Source organism: Thunnus albacares, chromosome 18, assembly GCF_914725855.1.
Source record: "Thunnus albacares chromosome 18, fThuAlb1.1, whole genome shotgun sequence".
Taxonomy (NCBI): Eukaryota; Metazoa; Chordata; class Actinopteri; order Scombriformes; family Scombridae; genus Thunnus; species Thunnus albacares.
This window is the reverse complement of record NC_058123.1, coordinates 15,362,692-15,380,102: the sequence shown is the minus strand read 5'-3', so window position 1 is coordinate 15,380,102 and position 17,411 is coordinate 15,362,692. Positions and strand designations below refer to the sequence as shown.

The window sequence follows — 17,411 nt, the reverse complement described above, 5'->3', positions numbered from 1 at the left end:
CTATATATGTGCAAGATGTTGAACATTGTAGTTATTTTATACCCAAAAGTCTTTTACCTTACCACCGCAGATTTGTTGTTTCTAATGCTGCAGTTACATCATATAGCCTGAAGCCACTGTAAAAATGCAACGTATTAAATAACTGCATTTTTTTTAATTAGGGGAAAGGCAAATGTAAGTAGAAATGGCACAAAAAAGGAAGTAGGGATTTAAAATGATTCTTTCCAGAAATGTAAATTAATTAGTTATTAAAAATAATATCCTTATGAATGTATTACTAAGCTAGGAACACCTGTGAAATTCATGACATAACAAACTTTAATTATTTACTGTTAAGGTCCACTCAGTTTAAAATGACGTCGTCCACATAAAACCGTGTCAAGGGCAAAAGGGTAATCGGGGAAAGAAAAGAAGTTCCTGGAAACAGAGGAGTGAGGTGGGACGTTCAAACTGAAAAGATTCCTCAGAGGCGTGACTTCTCTGCTCAGTGCACACCCATAACAAACTCTGAGAGAAACACGACAGTTGATCCTCCTGGTGTTCTCCAGATTACATTCACAGCTCGGTGGACTGAAGGAGCCATTCATCCTGACATGTCACTTTGGGAAAAGTGTTTGCGACAACAACAATAGGTGAGTGAACAAGCCATCGACAATAGAAGTGTGAAGAAAAACTTGTCTGCAAAGGTCACATTTTTTTACTGTTTGAAAATAGTCCTAAAGGACTTTTTTAATATTAAATTCTTATTAGATTACTTTGTGTCCCTACTACTTATATGGCTAATACTGAAAACACAGAATTGTATTATGATTTTTTAAAGTTTTGTATTCTCTTATGGTGGTAGCCTATATGTTGGCAAGCATTTATTGATATATTTTAAAGCCTGAAATAGTTTTATCCTAGTACAAACAAGACACACTTTTTTTTCTTTTTTGAGTGTTTTTCTACAGGTTTAGGGTTCAAAGTACAAAGACTGTATGTGGTTTAATATTACATTTCCTGTTTTGCAATTCCATACTTTGCTGATGCTGCCTTCCTTGTTTGAGGACTGTATAATTCATGTTGTCTTGTGTTTGAATCATCTCTTACTGTAGCTATGAGCCATGGACTAACAGCTCCTGTGTAAAGAAAATACAACTACTTGAACTGACTTCTTCATGGGCACAGAGCTCCTGACAAATCTGCATATCAGCCATGAGCGGAAAGGGTTGTCAGCTCCTGGTGTCTCCGTGTAGCGTGTCCTCATCACTGAGTGTGATCAGAGGGCATCAGTCCCAATCCATCAGGATACCCGTGTCTTCCCCCCAACAGTCTAATCTTAGTCCCTCCTCTGGGATGGAGAAAGTGAAAAGAGGGACTGTCCACTCTTTAGCTTCTGGGAAACATAGTGAAAACCATGCTGTCCTGCCAGCCCTGAGCCTCCACAGACAGGTGTTGATCAATGGGAAACATCTAACAATGCCGACTCCATCTCAGTACCAGCAAGTACCTACTCTTCATCCTCCAACCACAACAGTGACGACTACCATTCAGACAGGACTCTGCTCCTCTAACAACAGCTTCAAAGGTAAAAACAAAGGTCAACAAAGGTTACAAATATCCAATCAACCCAGGGCCTGTGAGCAAAATGCAAGAGTAACTTTACTCTCCAGAGCAGTAGTTTAATACTGCAGTATTCATGCTCAAACAAAATCTGTCCCTATTTTAACTGAGACATCAGGGCACACAACCCATTAAATAATAATAATAGTGATGATGTATACAGACTTCTCAACTTCACTGAAACCATCTTTATACTTCACTTATTCTCAATGTGCTCTTCCCACCCCTACAGTCTCCTCGTTAGACCTCGTGTTCTCTTATTTATTGATAATTAACCAAGCATGAAGCTGGTCCCTAAATTTTCTACAGAGGAAAAGTGGAAGGAGGTGAAAAGCTCATTGGTGATTAACAGAGCAGAAAGTGTCTCTGGCCTTCTGAGGTTGGCAAGGAAAATTCCACAATCTACTGTATAAACATTAGTTATAACTGACTAAATTTGTTGGTGTCCTTGGATGTGTGGAATGTGAATTAAAGTCTGTTGCTCTGCTGGAATTATGTATAACCATTTCTCTCCAATGTGGATATTCTGTTTATTCATTTTGAGGCTTTGTGTACAGCAGGTTGCTCTGTGTCTGAGCCCACCATAGAAGTATTCGGGCAGCCAGCTGGTGCTAACCTGACAGTGACCAGTAGTCCCATGACTGATGTCACAGGTCAACCGTATACTGCACGGCCTGTAGCACCTCATCCCCCATCACATCCACATAGTGTACAGGTTCCCCACACTGATGCCAGGTGGGCAATATCAATAACAGCATGTGATGATGAGCTCACTAAACCTTAAGAGTGTTACTAAAGTGTATAATAACAATCTGTTTCAGATCTTTACTGTCCAGAGAATCCCTGGCATCCACTACCCTCAGTCTGTTTGAAACCCAGTCAATGTTCAGTGGCAGACATGATTGGCCGTATGGCTACCGTGTCCTTCCTCCCCTGGGACTACCTCAGTGCTCCACCCAGGCCAGTGAGGGCGGTGAGCAGCTCAGCCTTTCTCCTGGCACAGCCATGTCGGGCACGACCATATCAGGTGGCACGAGCACCTCTGCTTCCCTGCCCTCGTACCTTTTTTCAGGTGATGCCGGAAGCCCCAGACAGTCTCGTGCTAAGAAGAGAGCTCTCTCCATGTCGCCTTTGTCAGATGTCATGGGTATTGATTTCAATTCCATCATACGCACCTCGCCTACCTCACTTGTGGCTTATATCAATGGTTCCCGCAGCTCTCCAGCCTCCCACCCCACGCTCTCGCCTGTCCAATCTGAGGGTTATGGTCACTTCTTGGGTGTGAGAGGTCGCTGCATCCCCCAGGCCCATCCCTACAGCATGCCAAGCTCTTCACAGGCTCTGGCCCCACAGACAGAGTGTGGCCGTATGCAGATGCTTGAAGAGGGAGGGGGTCTGGAGAGTCAGATGGCTAACATGGTGGTGGAGCAGCAGTGCCTCCCAGAGGAAGGAGGGGCACTAGAGAAGACTTCAGAAAGCTGCAGCCAAACGGCCACCAACATGCTGCCACCTTTACAGTTTCAGCCAGCCCTGTTGACTACAATCCATGAAGCTGCTACTCCACAGGGGCCTCCACCACCCTACCACTCCCATCAGCACATCAACCTCCCCAGGCGTCACTGCAAAATAAAGACCCCTTCTCAGGACCCTCTTACCCAGGCTCCCATCGTTCCTCCCAAACATGGGGTCAGCTTTTTACCCCAGGTCCCAATGCTGGAGGAAGAAGAAGGAGAGTTGGAAGACTATGGGGCCCACTGCTGCAGGTGGTTAGACTGCAGTGCAGTCTATGACCAAAAGGAGGAGCTGGTAAGGCACATAGAGAAGCTACATGTGGACCAACGGAAAGCTGAGGATTTCACATGCTACTGGGTGGGCTGTCCTCGCAACTTCAAGCCCTTCAATGCCCGATACAAGCTTCTTATCCACATGAGGGTCCATTCAGGAGAGAAACCCAACAAGTGCACGGTACACCATGCAGATCACAGCTGTGTCTTGTTTCATGCAACTGAAGTCTATACTTTATTTTCATACAATACTTTATTCCTCTGCCTCTTAGAAAGAAGACTCCGCTGGTTATCTCCCCTTCAATACACAGATAGCACAGCTCCCTCTCAATCAGATGTTTTTTTTTACTTATTTGTGAGGAGGCTGAGTGAATGCAGTCAAAGCAGGAACATGATGAATGTAAGGGACTCACTTGGGTCAATTCTAAGTGTTTCATTCAAACCCACGGTATCTAGTTTAAGGCTTTCACACCTCAGCCTACAGAAAAAAGTCATTTTTAGCGTAAATGCCTTCATGCCAATGTTTAGATCAGAAATATGACCTCTCTCTCCTCTTAAGTTTAGCCATGGAGTAATTAGCAGACCTCTGTGATAATTGACATGGGTGTTAACTCAATTATGTAGTTATTAAATCAGCACAAAGGAGGCATAGCACTTTAGATCTGGCATGGCACCATGGCTCTGTAGTAGCTACTGCCTGGGCCTGTCAGCAGCAGGGGGTTTGCCAGGCCACCGACTGGCAGACTTGGCCATCATTCTGGGAAGGTGATGCCCCATAGTCTGGTTCTCCACAGGTCTGCTTCTGTGGCCAAAGAATTGGCATTATTGATGAACTAGTAGACTTGTGTCTCCAAGAATGATGATATAGTTCTTTCAGATATGTTGCAATTTAATGATAACTCTTCTTGTCATTATTTTTTAACATAATCTAAGAGATTTCACATTGTAGAGACCCTGTTTCTCTCTCTCTCTCTCTCTATATATATATATATATATATAGAGAGAGAGAGAGAGAGATCATATGCATATCACATATATATACATATACATATACATATATATATATATATATATATATATATATATATATATATATATCACTAGGAAAAGACTTAGATTTAGATGAATAATGGACAAACGACTAGCCAAACATACTCCGTGTTTCTGCTTTCAACAAGTCAATTATATGCTTTCAACAAGTTAATTATTAACTGCATGCATACCTGCAGTCAACCTTTTGTACCAAAATACTCACTTATTAGTTGAAGCCAGCTCTGTTGCCATGGGGCTGCAAGTGTTGGATGGGTCTGTGTACCATGTATCCATTCAATAATGAGGGAAGTATACATTGTCACAACCCATTGCCAAAAACAGAATGTATACCAAGTGGCATCTGTCTGTGTTTGCCATACAGTAATTATAGAAACACAAAACAAATTTGAAAAGCAAAGAGAGAAAGAGGCAGCACATTAGACGTATCTTTCCTGGACTTTAATGAGGCATTTTGATTCTATGTGGATTTTCTTAAGGTCAAGTCTGAACATTATGTCAAGAGTGCAGGCATTTTCACAGACCTAGCATGAGGTTGGGCATGTGATTACTTCTACTCCCACTGAGATTGAGAAGTTGTGCTAGAAATGCTAGATAGGAACATTCTGAATCTCTCAGAACAGTTAGATTAAAAGCACTTTAATACTTAGAGAAAACGAGCATCACTTGAAATAACACAATTGTCCAAGGTGTAGAGCACAGTTATTCTTAGGAAATGATTGGCAGGTGAATAAACTGATGCATGATAAATGAAGTGCAAGCCAGCAGCAGAACAATGAGGCAGCTCTTGTTACACAGTGAACATATAGGGCAGGCCCAGACTTGTACCTGTCATTTCACAATCTGTTTGATGATGATTGAACAGTTTGTTAACATATCCTAGACTCACCAGTTTATTTGCGTGTGTCACTGTGATTTAAATATATGAGGTTTGAAAAGCGTTGTTTGAACTTGCAAAACCAAAACAACAGATTCCCACTGGCCTTGTAAGTCGGCGTGTTAATTATGATTTTTGGACAATATTTAATATTATCCTGGGCTATTTCCATTTTACTAATTCCAGGACTCTATCTTCAGGTAGTGGAGACATGCTCTTTGCCATTATTAGCTTGTATCCAACTTCTGCCATGTTTTTTACTACCATTCCAACACTGAAAATACCAAAAATGTTTCATTTTTTTCTATTACCTTTCAGTAAGCATTAACCATTTTATGATCAATGAATGCATTTGCATAAAATTCAAATGAAATCTTATTTTTTTCCCAAATCCTCTAAATTTCCCTGCACGAGGAGCTTGTAATTCAATCCTTGCTAATACCACTGACGACAAGCCTGATAAGATTTCAGGTTGGACAACATTTTAAGTGTCGTCCCTACTTTGTTTGGAGGGAACTGCATTTTGGCACAAGAAAATTATGATTCACCACCAGACATACATTTTCACATTACAGCTTCTGACATTGTACTGAAATCAGGCTGCTGATAAACATAATGACTCCTAGCATGGAGACTATTGTAATTATTTAGTAACATTTTGATCGTGATAAATCACCCACATACATATTACAACATATTGTAGCCATTTATTGAGTTTCATGAACAGTCACAAGTAGTGTCTTCTACACTAGATAATATTAAAAAGATCGCACAGTAATTATACAATCACTGACAGTTTGTTATGTATATTGTTTAAATATTTAAAGCTTTATATGATTTATTTTGTTGTCTGTTAGCATTTTGTCCCACATTTGGAGTCACTGAAAACTATTATTTTTCATGCAACTTCCTAAGATTTAGGAATGCACTAGTCAATGGGGACAGGGACTGAAAAGCCAAAACTATACAGTACAAGGAAACAGGATGAAACAAAAAGAGTGAAGAGGTTAGAAATATCACTGTTGCGGTAGGGAAGAGTGGAGTTCAGAATGAATTGACCTCAGAGTAAGACTGGGCACTGGACAGACTCTGCTGGCACAGACTGCAGCTGTCATTGTTCAGCCAGGGCATGAGTACCTGCCAGGACCTGTCAGAGGCTGGCTGTAACACTGATCTACACTGAGGAGCCATGCTGCTTTCTTTTCAACCCAGACGTCCCTCACCACCAACTCAAAAGCCCTCCGTGCTTTATGAGAGCTTCATGAGACAGAGAAAGAGAGTTACACAGTTACCCCTGGCTAGTCCTGGAGCTCTGGCAGTATTTTAGCACTTTGGTGCTGAGAGACGATTTATCTCCGTCTGCGCTGTTTTTCTTGTGGCACTCTTGTGGCAGAGGTTTCTGTTGTTAATTCTTGTCTTTATATTTATGATTGGTCAACTTTACTAATGCATCCCCTCATGAAGGAGAATTTATTGTATTAGAAGAGAATTGGAAAGCATGCCCAGGTGAATATTTACTCCTATATGCGTGGGAAGGGGTTATGAGAAGATTGCTTTCACTTTTTGTGCTAATCTACTATTTGTTCAGTTTCCAATTTAGTCTGTTTGCTTTGACTAAATGTTAAGAATTCTTCATATTCAGCGCTGGTAAACCCAGGCCTTATGAATTTATAGAACTTCCAGAATTCAACCACCATCCATTTAACATTCATAACATAGTCATATCATTGCATTGTTTGCTTTGCAGCAAACAAAGTTTAGCAAGGAAGTGATAGTGGTAAAGTCTTTATTTTCATGCTCAATTTTAGAGACTGGATTTAGGATTGTTTCCGAGAATAGATGTTGACAGGAAATAGCTCTATTGTGATGAGAAAGACTGGCGAGTATGTCTACCGTGTATGTGGAATTCAAAGGAATGCTATCAGTGAATGATTAATGGGAAGAAAAAAATTAATTTGGCTTTGGCGGTGGTGATTGAGAGGTATCAGTATGTAAAAAATTCAGTCTTGGAGGAAGAATAACAAAATTGGACATGGTCTGTGTGTTTTCCCCATAAGGCTTAGTAAGAACATTCCAGCCCCCTGTGAACAGGAGGAGGGAGAGTAAAGTCCTGGCCTTACAAGAGAAAAGCTTTGATAATTCACATATCTTAGCAGTTAAGTCACCGTGGTCGCATGATACTGCAAGAAAAGAGCAGTTTTGTTGAGTTGTATTACTGTGGTATTGTCCTGAAGCACAAGAAGTAACAGAGTAAGGCCTTGTGTAAGATGTTTCTAATATGGTTATGTTATGAATATAATGAAGTCATTCCTCAGTTTTGAGTTTTTTGTAAACGTATTAAGAATAGTGACAGTTTTTTTTTACACTTTTTTTTGTAATCGATAGCTACCAGCTGCTGTCAAGGTGATGCAAGATAAAGGATTGAAAACACAAAAACGACAATACAGTGATGTGTGTATAAACACTGACCCCTGCTGGTGTCACTCACCACCATCAGAGATGTATCACTTAAAATATGATATTTGTTTTAAGTATAAAAAAATAAAATGTGTATTTGAACTAGTGAGATATAGAAAATTCATATTCTGTTGAATGTTTAAGCAAATTTGCCATTAAGGGTCTCAAATTAAATATGATGAGACTTTGATTCTTGCAAATATTGCCTGCCCAGTGATATATTAGATTAATTAAACTAGCTTAAATTATGAGTGTTATATTTGTAGAGTGGTTTCGCACAGTGTGCTGTGCACAATATTTGGTTAATTATGCTTATTGTATTATATAGTACAATATTTGTCTTTTCTCCAGTAAAATTGCATCAGAGTGCCAACATCCAAAAGCATGCTGACAAGCACAAAGGTGCAGTCATCTAAATTACAAGTACAAATTCACAAAGTAACCAATTGGCTAATAGTAAGAGCATTGTGGTTGATTATAATGACAAGTGATAAAATAGGATCTATTCACTACTAACAATAGCCAGGAGTTCCGATAATGAATAGATAGCATAACCTTTTCATAAAACTGAAACGCACCTGTCTCTCCCAAATGTTGCTCTCAGGGCTTCGCTGTTTTATACCTGCTTGCACGCCAACAATGAAACTAGCAGTGAGCAGTTAGTTCTTAGTGTTAGGCTTGAGTGTCAGGTCAGACTAAATGACAGTAATTTTTTTATTCAAAAGGTTTTCTTTTTCCACTCCCTCCCACACACTGAGGTCAGCAGCCTTTTGTGTGTGGTGAGTTCCAGCTAATAAGCTCATAGCTCCAGGTATATGTGCAACAACATAAGGTTGGAGATGCTTGTAGAGCTTATATTGAATATTGCGATGTATGAAGCAGATACACCAAAATGTAAAGGACCTCAAAATCAATGTCCCCCAACCCCAGGCCTGTTTTAAATGCATGTAGTAGAAATACTTATCTATTACAACCTGATTGCAATGGACTCCTTTAACTGCTTTTACTGTGTTTGTATGCGGTTACAGTTTGAGGGCTGCAAGAAAGCTTTCTCGCGGCTAGAAAATCTGAAAATCCACCTGCGTAGCCACACGGGGGAGAAACCCTATCTGTGTCAGCACCCGGGATGCCACAAGGCCTTCAGCAACTCAAGTGACAGAGCTAAACACCAGCGTACACACCTGGACACAGTGAGTGGCAGCCTTGCATAGACAACCCATACAATTATGGATGGTATTTCAAAGCTTGTTTGCCTCTATGTGGACTCGTGCAAGTTCTCATATTTCTGTGGCTGTACAGAAGCCGTATGCATGCCAGGTGCCTGGCTGTTCAAAGCGTTACACTGATCCCAGCTCCTTGAGGAAACACGTGAAATCCCATTCTAGTAAAGAGCGACAGTTACGGAAGAAGGTAAGAACCGCAATGCACGCTGTAACACAATTCACATTTTTTTCCTCCTTGAGAAAAACTTTACTTGAGTTGTACACTTATACTAAGTGTACAACTCAATGAAGGTGTAAAACTGTCCACCATTAGTGATGATTGCACGTACACAGCATCACTTCCTAAACATTACAATGATGGACAAAGGGAAATCTATATTAACACATTTCACAAGTTTCATTTCATTAGACAGCCATTTGTCCTAATTAGCTGATAGTATTGTATATACTCACTGTGATGCACTCTCCACCCCATTCTGTTAAGCTCTGCAACTTAACCGTTCACAGAGACATGTCATTTACTTTTACTTTCATTAACTTACATCTACTGTAAGTGTGCATGCAGTCAGATGAAAATATCTTGGCTTGTCAGTTTATACATCCACCTACTGTATATTAACACTGACAAGGCTAGGTCACAAAATAATACACATAATTATGTTGTTTCTCATATGTTGTCTCTTAAGTTCCTACTGAGGGTTATGTCACCATAGATACAAAGAAGGTGGGTTGTTACTAAAAAAAAAAGGTGACATTTTACAAAGTTTCCCACATGCACAACTTTGATTAAAAACAAACGCCCATTGTAATTGTGATTTCAGTGATGATTCTCGAGATGGAGTGTATCTTACATTTGTTTCTTACCAAGACCACTGTGAAAGCATACCATATATACTGTATAACAACCCTCTTAGGCATCCTATAGCTTTTTTTGTCTAGTCTGCAAATAGCTAAATAACTAACATGACTTCCTTGTATAAATAATGACCATTTAAAAATGTTGTTCATTTTTGCCTTCATTGAAATGTAGTAGAGTGACAGGAAATGAATGAAACAAAACCTATTCATTGTAAATGATTAAAATGTGTAATATTGTTGATAAAACTATAAGAGTATTACTGCTGTTAGTATTATGCTATAAAAAAAATATCAGCCAGAATCCTATTACCATTCTCCTCACCAACATCTATGTTTATGTTCCATCTACCATTTCTCTAGATGAAATCTACAGCTGATGTGACCCAGGACACACTGACAGACTGTTTAACCATCCACCCTCTGCAGCCAAGCCTTTCCCCCCTAGCAAGGATAGACAACAACTTGAACCCATCTTCCAGTGCATCTCATGAGTCATACTCTGGTATGTCTAAGCTCTGGCTCTTCACATATGTATTTGTGATGTAAAAACTAGATACGTAAACACATCTCCCGGCAACCATGTGCACATAATAGGTTTATCTGTTAGATTTAGGCTGTGGTGGACAGCCCTGAAGTGTCTGTCATCCCTGTTCCTCAGCTGCTCCGCAGGGACAAGACTCCTCCAGCAATCCTCACTTGGCTCTGTTGTGCTCCTTACAAGATAATTACAGGTACTGAGGATTTTTTGTGTTATTGTGGGGACTGTAGGTCTTACAGTGTGAGAGAAAGCTTCAGAAAGTTCATAAAGTTTTCTATATATATTTGAGCTATAAAAAAAAATCTTGGGCATTAAATCGACAAAATAAATCTTTCAAACTATGTTACTATTCTTCAATTTGTGAATATAATATAACAGGAATTCCAACTGTTTTTAGAGTCATTGAAACCCTCTCAATGGTAATGTACTGTAAATGCATACTGTGTTTGTGTGCACACTCATGAGCAGCATAGCCTAACCCTTTTCACGTTACTTTTTTATATTTTTATTTATGTGCAGCAACATAGGAGTCAACGGTCGGAGCAGTTAGCTTTATTGAGCAAGCCAAGTGGTAGTTTCTTTTCAGTTTGCATTCCCGTTGGCTCAGTTTGAACTTTAAACCATGACTAATTTAAATGCTTCACAAATCTTTTTTTGTTTTTTTTTTCCTCTCTTCAATCAATCACAATCAACTTAAACACTAGTTGTCATGGATTCATGGCTATAAGCTCATAATTAGAATAATCAGTTTAAAAGAAGGTCCTAGTTTGCATGCTGATAAAAGAGTCTCAAGGTTTTTTTTGGTATGTTTTATTGGTGTGTGTGTGGGGTGGTGGGCTACGGCTGGGAAGAGGCTTTACAGTTTGTGGATGGCCAGAAACTCATTTGCCTGGTCAAGCCATAGGAAATCATCCCTTCATCTATACACTTCAAAGCATGTGATAAAGGATTTCTGTCGTTCTGAGCAGCCAGATGCTCATGGCTCCTCACTGGCTGTGATTGTTCTCATATCAGCAGTAGGCCAAAGCATTCGCTGCAGGATTCTGGGTGGACAATTGGCCTGTGAAAGCAGACCTTGCCTTGCTTCATTGGTCTCGACCGCCGGTATTAATGGATGCTATAGCCACCGACAGGAGCGGCTAAGGAATTCAATAAGTGAATCATAAAATCTAAAAAATACCATTTAAAGTCCAGTGGGAGAAAAGAGACGCTGTAATTACTTTTTTAGATGTTAAATCGATTGTAAAATCCTTGTTGCCATTTTCTGTACACTTTTCTGGGATTCCTTTCGGTTCCTATTCAGTCCTTGTATATTGTCAGCAAACTTTGGCTCCTTTAATATTCTTGTTATTGGCAAGTAGACATGCAAATGTGTTACTTGGCCAAACCTCACAGCAGGGGTGTCAGCTGCCATGGCCACTGAACAATATTTCAATTTAGCTTAATCCTCTGAATTTCACAATGAGTTACATGATTCTGAAAGTAATGCCCTTGATTTTTTTTTATGTTGTAACAATGAGCAACAGAGATGTTAAAATTGGGATATAGACATTTCTTTTGACAGGGGGTTTTAAAATAATTCACTGTGGAATTCCTACACAACCCAGATGTAGAGAAAAAAGAAATATATATTCAGTGAAGTTAAACAAGCTTTCCTATTTTAGCTGATTACACTCACTACAGATGGAGTAGCCTTCATCCATTATCTATTTAAAAGGTGACGGACTGAATTGCAGGCTTAGACTTCCACTATTGTGCTGGAAAATGCTATTAATGAATTATGGTTGCACAGGCCATAGTATATAGAGTGCAGACTGAAATACTTTCAGAAGAAGTGCCTCTAGAGTGGATCTATTGCTGCTTATATCAATTGCTAAGCACAGAGCATCAATCATTTTGTCCTGAACTCAATAATAAACACTTGAGATGGCACATTGTTTTAGTATTGTGCAGAGATTACAGTATATTTTATTACAAATAGCAATACCAGATGCATGCTTTTACATGATGTTCAGACTCATAGCAGAATACATCCTACTTAGAGTACAAGTACACTGCACCACTGCATTGTTGTACTGGAATTGCAGAAATGTAGAAAATGAAGGGTTAAATCAGCTGTGCTGGAAGCCACCATGCTGAGGAAGTGAGGCAAAGGAATCCATGAAAGTAGCAATTCTTTCCTCATTACATGGATGTAGCACAGATCTGAAAGAGGAAGCTTTGCTGCATTCTTTTAAGTGGTTAGGTTCATTTCAAATACATGCAGTGTTGTCCATCTCACCTGCATCAAACAAGAGATTTAATTGGTTTTCTGTGTTCAAGTAAAGGATTGCCTTAGGACAGTCACATGATGACAGTTAATTGTCAAAGTCTGTGTCGGATTTACGTAGACCTTGTCATTACCTCATGATGGATCTATTGATACTTTATTTGCTGCTTCACTGTGCCTTTGTCTGTGTGAAACTGTGGCAAATATAGAACTGGAACAATACAGTTGTTGGCAATCTTTTACCAAATGTAAGGGTGATAAAGTTTGTGATCTTGAATGTGTTTGATTTCTGTAACCTTTGATATCTACAGTAAGTGGTTTAAAATGAGAGTATGATGACCTTTGATGGTGATTTTTCTTTCCGTAAGTTGATGTCATTGCCTGTAGAAAATACATAATATTGTGTCTTACTTAACTTTGTTATTTCTTAAGGAAAATATCACACATTGAATCATATATAGAGGATGGACACAACAAAGGAAACACCAGTAGAATGTGTTTCAGTATGGTAGCCCTGCAAAAAATACAGGCTTTTTAAAGTTTACAGCATTATTTGTTCCATTTAGTTTCTAAGGGGTTTTCATGTGTGGAAAAATATTTAGAAATATTTTCAGATTTAGAATATTAGGTACACCTAAACGGTTAATGGCATCCAGCCTCAAAAGCATCAAACCATTGAAACATGACACAACTCTCAGCAAAAGTCTCAACATTGTTAGTTTGTTGTTGTTGTTTTTTTGGGAAATCATTACAAAGATGTACAAAGACGTTTGCACATTATCCACAGGCTACAAATAAGTAATAATTCTTTTTTTTAACCATAGAAAATATGTATTGTTATTTTTCTTAATTCCACAAGCAGAGTATTTACTTAAGTCTGAAATATTTCAGGTTTGTTGATCCTTCCCCTCACCAGCTGTTCCCTGGGGACCAGTGTGTGCCTTGCTCTTCCACCTGCCTCCCGCATCCTCCCAACGGGACATCACTGCGGAACAACCGAGATCTGAAGCAGCCCAGCCAGCCGCCTGATCTCACAGATCACAACCCAGGTACTCAGAGGTTTATCATCTGTGTATTCTTCAAGGTTTGTCAAAATACTCACTCCATAGATGTAAATACAGTTGTGCACAGACCAGCTCAGTGCTGAAGGGAAGGTTCTTCTGAGGAAGGTTTATAGTGCAAGTTTCACATCTTAAGAGCCTATTAACAAACGCGTGGGCGGTTTGACAATCTGTTTGAACAGATTTTCTCGCATGCACATTAATTGTGCAGTATATCTTTACGATGTGTAGCAGGTGGCAGGTGGTTTTCTAGTTAGACAGAATCAGACAGCTCTACACTATGTACCTTTAAATAGATATAACCTCTTTTCCCCCCAGACTTGACAGGAACAGTGATGTTGACGAGGTTCTCAGAAACACACAGTTCGGTTTGAACTGCTGAGATAAAGACAGGGTTTTTGACAAGACTGAGATGCACACTTTGTTTCATTTAAGGGGTCTAATGCTGCTTTTCTTCTGTAATGTATAATTTAAGGAGAAAAGCCACAGAAAGCTATAAAGTTGTACTTTACAATGAGGATAAAGGAGCAAGACTTTCTTATTTATTCTGTAGAGCTCCCCGGCCAGATGAAGATGCTATATTCTCCTCCACAATATGGTGGGATCACAGCACAGACCAGCTCGAGTCACCTGATGCAAGTTGATGCCTTTGGTGACAGCCTCGCTCCAGCAGTCAATAATCCCAATGGGGTAACCAACTCACAAACAGCTCTTTCCTGCATTACAGGTAATGAAAATACAGTCTAAACAAAATTGCTTTAGGATGAGCACTTTATTGCCATTGGATTTCACGACTCTTGCTGTGTATACATACATCCGTGTGTTTCTATGTTTGTGTGTGTGTGTGTGTGTGTGCGTGTGTGTGTGTGTGTGTGTGTGTGTGTGGTGCGCGCACCAAATGTGTGTGTTTGTGCATGCGTGCATCTGCAGGATTTGGTGTCCAAGTGCAGGATGTGGCCTCTAATCAAAAATTACATGAAGGAGAGCTCTTCAGTGTGGTGGACCACTGCACAAGCCAGGTCGCCTGCATCTATACAGAGGGGTGATAATATCCTATCGCAGGTTTCTCTCCTTTGCACTATTTTGTGTCACCGTCTATTTAAGTCAAATGGTGAATAGGAAGAACACAAGATGGCACTGCAACCTGGAGGCAGCTTCACTTAGAAAAATAAAGGGATGATAAAACAATCTAAGATGTAGCTTTCTGGGTTCAATGAAATCGAACAAATTTACTCTACATTCTCGGTGCAAGTTTTTTTTTCCTCTCTTTGCAGCTAAATTTCTGTAAATGTAAAATGTAAAATCTGACTCTACAGTCTGGCTTCTGTCTCCATAATCAATGTATAGTAATGACTGAGCCTACAGGATTTTAATGTTTACTTCCTCAGTTTTTATACAGCTTGTGTATAACACATAGTAAGTACTTCAAGTAGTTTCTTGTGACATTTTGCACAATATTCTACACTGCAATCAAAGCAAAGTACGCTAGTGATCATTTATTAAGGTTTTTCTTAGAACCATGGCTTTGTAACTATAGTAACAAGACAGCCTTACCATTTCACTGTAATGTTCATAGACATAACCTGTTGTTTGAATATAGTAATGTGCTATGAGTGCTCCTGTGCCTAGAGTATGAGGCAGATTTGTATTGATGATTTTGCTTGTTTTAGTTTATTTACTACAAATTCTACACTTCATATTACAATTGATCATTTTTCAAAGCATGGCATGGGGCTTTAGATTTTTTTAAACCTGTTTTTGCCATTCATTTTCATACAGTATCGAAGATTAACTTCAAAACTTGCTTGAGGAGTAAACCATCACAGTGATTATAGCTACTTTTATTTTTGCCAGTTTCTTTAATTGCTTCATTTTAATCCAGTGCATAAGTACAACTATAAGTAAAAGAAGCAGACATGATGTTCACTATGGGTTACCCAACACATGCAATTTTAAAAAATTGATTTTTTTATTGTGGTGAAATGACTTTAAGGATAAAATCCTCTAATGCTTGCTTTGAAAAATGATCAGCAACAGTCTGAAGTATGTATCATGTACTACATGATTTGTGGTACATGGGCTAAAATGTGCAAAATTGCTGCTCTGGTGCTTTAACTTTTGAATATATTTGGAATATATCAAGAAAAAGAAGTAAATCATTTGTACCTTCATTTGTTGTTTGTTATTCCTTATTTGACACAAAAGCTATGTGTCATTTTTCCAAAGCATCCTGCAGTTGATAAAGAGGGACATACATATTACATATTGAGAGAGCCATGAAACTCATTTCATCAATAAAAATGGAAGAGTGACCTTAGTGAGAGACCTTATTTTATGCCTGTTGTTCTGTAACTCAAGTACAAGGCCACTGATATACAGATATTTTTGTGGCTATAAAAATAACACAACAAATAGTAAGTGTTGTTGCCACTGAGCAACATGAATTTCTAAAAATGTTGATTCTTTAAAAAGCAGCAGCTTTGCGCACCATAAACCACATTTAGGCAGGCATAAATAAACTAATTTAATTGTTCACATTGCTATCTCTGTTAAGTCAGCATCTCTATTATCATAAACCAAAACAAGACAAACTTAAAAGGCATTACAGTGGAACTACTTTCTGCTAGCGATATAAATAATTTAATATTCTGAAAATCTGGAGGCAATAAGATAAAGTAAATTGCAGATGTGATTATAACACTATGGAAAGCCTGTACGGGTCCAGCAGGCACCAGTCTTCACAGCAGTGTATTTTTCTTGTTTGCAACTGAAAGGACAAACAGTTTTACTTGAAAATAATTTTTTTAGCAAAAGAGTGTCATGCTTCAGATGGGGGTTTCAGTAGTTGCTTAGCAACAACAACAGCTTTTCCAAAAAGCATCTGTTTGCTAACCAAAAAAAGTGCTGCGCAGTGGACACAGGTGGTCAGGTTAAGCTTTGTATCTATAGGAAACCTCTTAACAATTGGGTCTTTCTTTGATCACTATTCCCAATTTAAAAGTTCTGCATGTTTTTAGTCCTCCTTGTGCTATGTGGTAAAATATTTTAACTTGTAGTAGATGAGTATCATACTTTATATTTCAGTAATTTCATTGACATCTGCAAAAACTGTTTTTCTCACAACACGCACCACTTTTTGCACAATGTATAAAAATGACAAGTAGTGTGGCAATAATTTAAGAGAAGATATTATTAAAATTTTATTATTGACAATAATTGCTCATCCAGTAAAGGTAAATGTCCAGTTTGAACTAAACAACATACTGTTTTTCACAAATATAAGGAACATTTTGATTCAAAAGCCCTGAAGCAGTTGTTAACACAGTCAAGTAACAAACACCTGCAGTGCTAACATTTAATCATTCGGGTATAAAGATGTATTCATTAGGAAGGGTTAATTTTCCAATAACAAAGTAGGACAATGAGAATCATGGCAAAAAAAAAATTCAATATGATGGTCAATAAATACACAGCACAGAAGAAGAACTGAGAATGGCATTCACCCTTGGCCTATTCAGCCATCTGGTATGGTGAATAAGACATACTGGGCACTGCCTGTGCACAGAAACAGCAGCGATGTATAAGAGGTTAATGAAAAGAGGTTAATACATTTCTGTCATCAGAAATGTGCAGATAGGCTTTTGACAGGTGGCAAGCATTTAGTCAGCATTCATTTTAAGAGCAATACCACC

At 38.9% G+C, this 17,411-nt stretch overlaps 1 protein-coding gene across 4 annotated transcripts; it reads left to right on the top strand.

Moving 5' to 3' along the window:
* Positions 1–451: 451 nt before the first annotated feature.
* Positions 452–15,626, top strand: glis3 (GLIS family zinc finger 3). 4 transcript variants are annotated; one of them, XM_044334661.1, is made up of 11 exons: positions 452–632; positions 1,095–1,567; positions 2,163–2,337; positions 2,424–3,567; positions 8,799–8,960; positions 9,070–9,180; positions 10,212–10,353; positions 10,510–10,582; positions 13,550–13,707; positions 14,273–14,446; positions 14,650–15,626. In XM_044334661.1, exons 2-11 carry the CDS (start codon positions 1,195–1,197, stop codon positions 14,763–14,765), a joined length of 2,628 nt encoding a protein of 875 aa, XP_044190596.1. In that variant the 5' UTR covers positions 452–632; positions 1,095–1,194; the 3' UTR covers positions 14,766–15,626. The 4 variants fall into 4 exon arrangements, with proteins under 4 accessions (XP_044190596.1, XP_044190597.1, XP_044190598.1 ...); XM_044334660.1 differs by having other exon boundaries at positions 453–632; positions 2,160–2,337; XM_044334662.1 differs by lacking the exon at positions 14,650–15,626 and having other exon boundaries at positions 2,160–2,337; positions 13,575–13,707; positions 14,273–14,360.
* Positions 15,627–17,411: the final 1,785 nt, after the last annotated feature.

Bases quoted from the DNA above. Each gene is read 5' to 3' on its own strand.
- glis3 (XM_044334660.1), top strand. From the start codon at position 1,195: ATGAGCGGAAAGGGTTGTCAGCTCCTGGTGTCTCCGTGTAGCGTGTCC. The intron at 3,568-8,798 runs GTACACCATGCA...ATGCGGTTACAG, and splicing joins AGAAACCCAACAAGTGCACG to TTTGAGGGCTGCAAGAAAGC. The intron at 10,583-13,549 runs GTACTGAGGATT...GAAATATTTCAG, and splicing joins TCCTTACAAGATAATTACAG to GTTTGTTGATCCTTCCCCTC.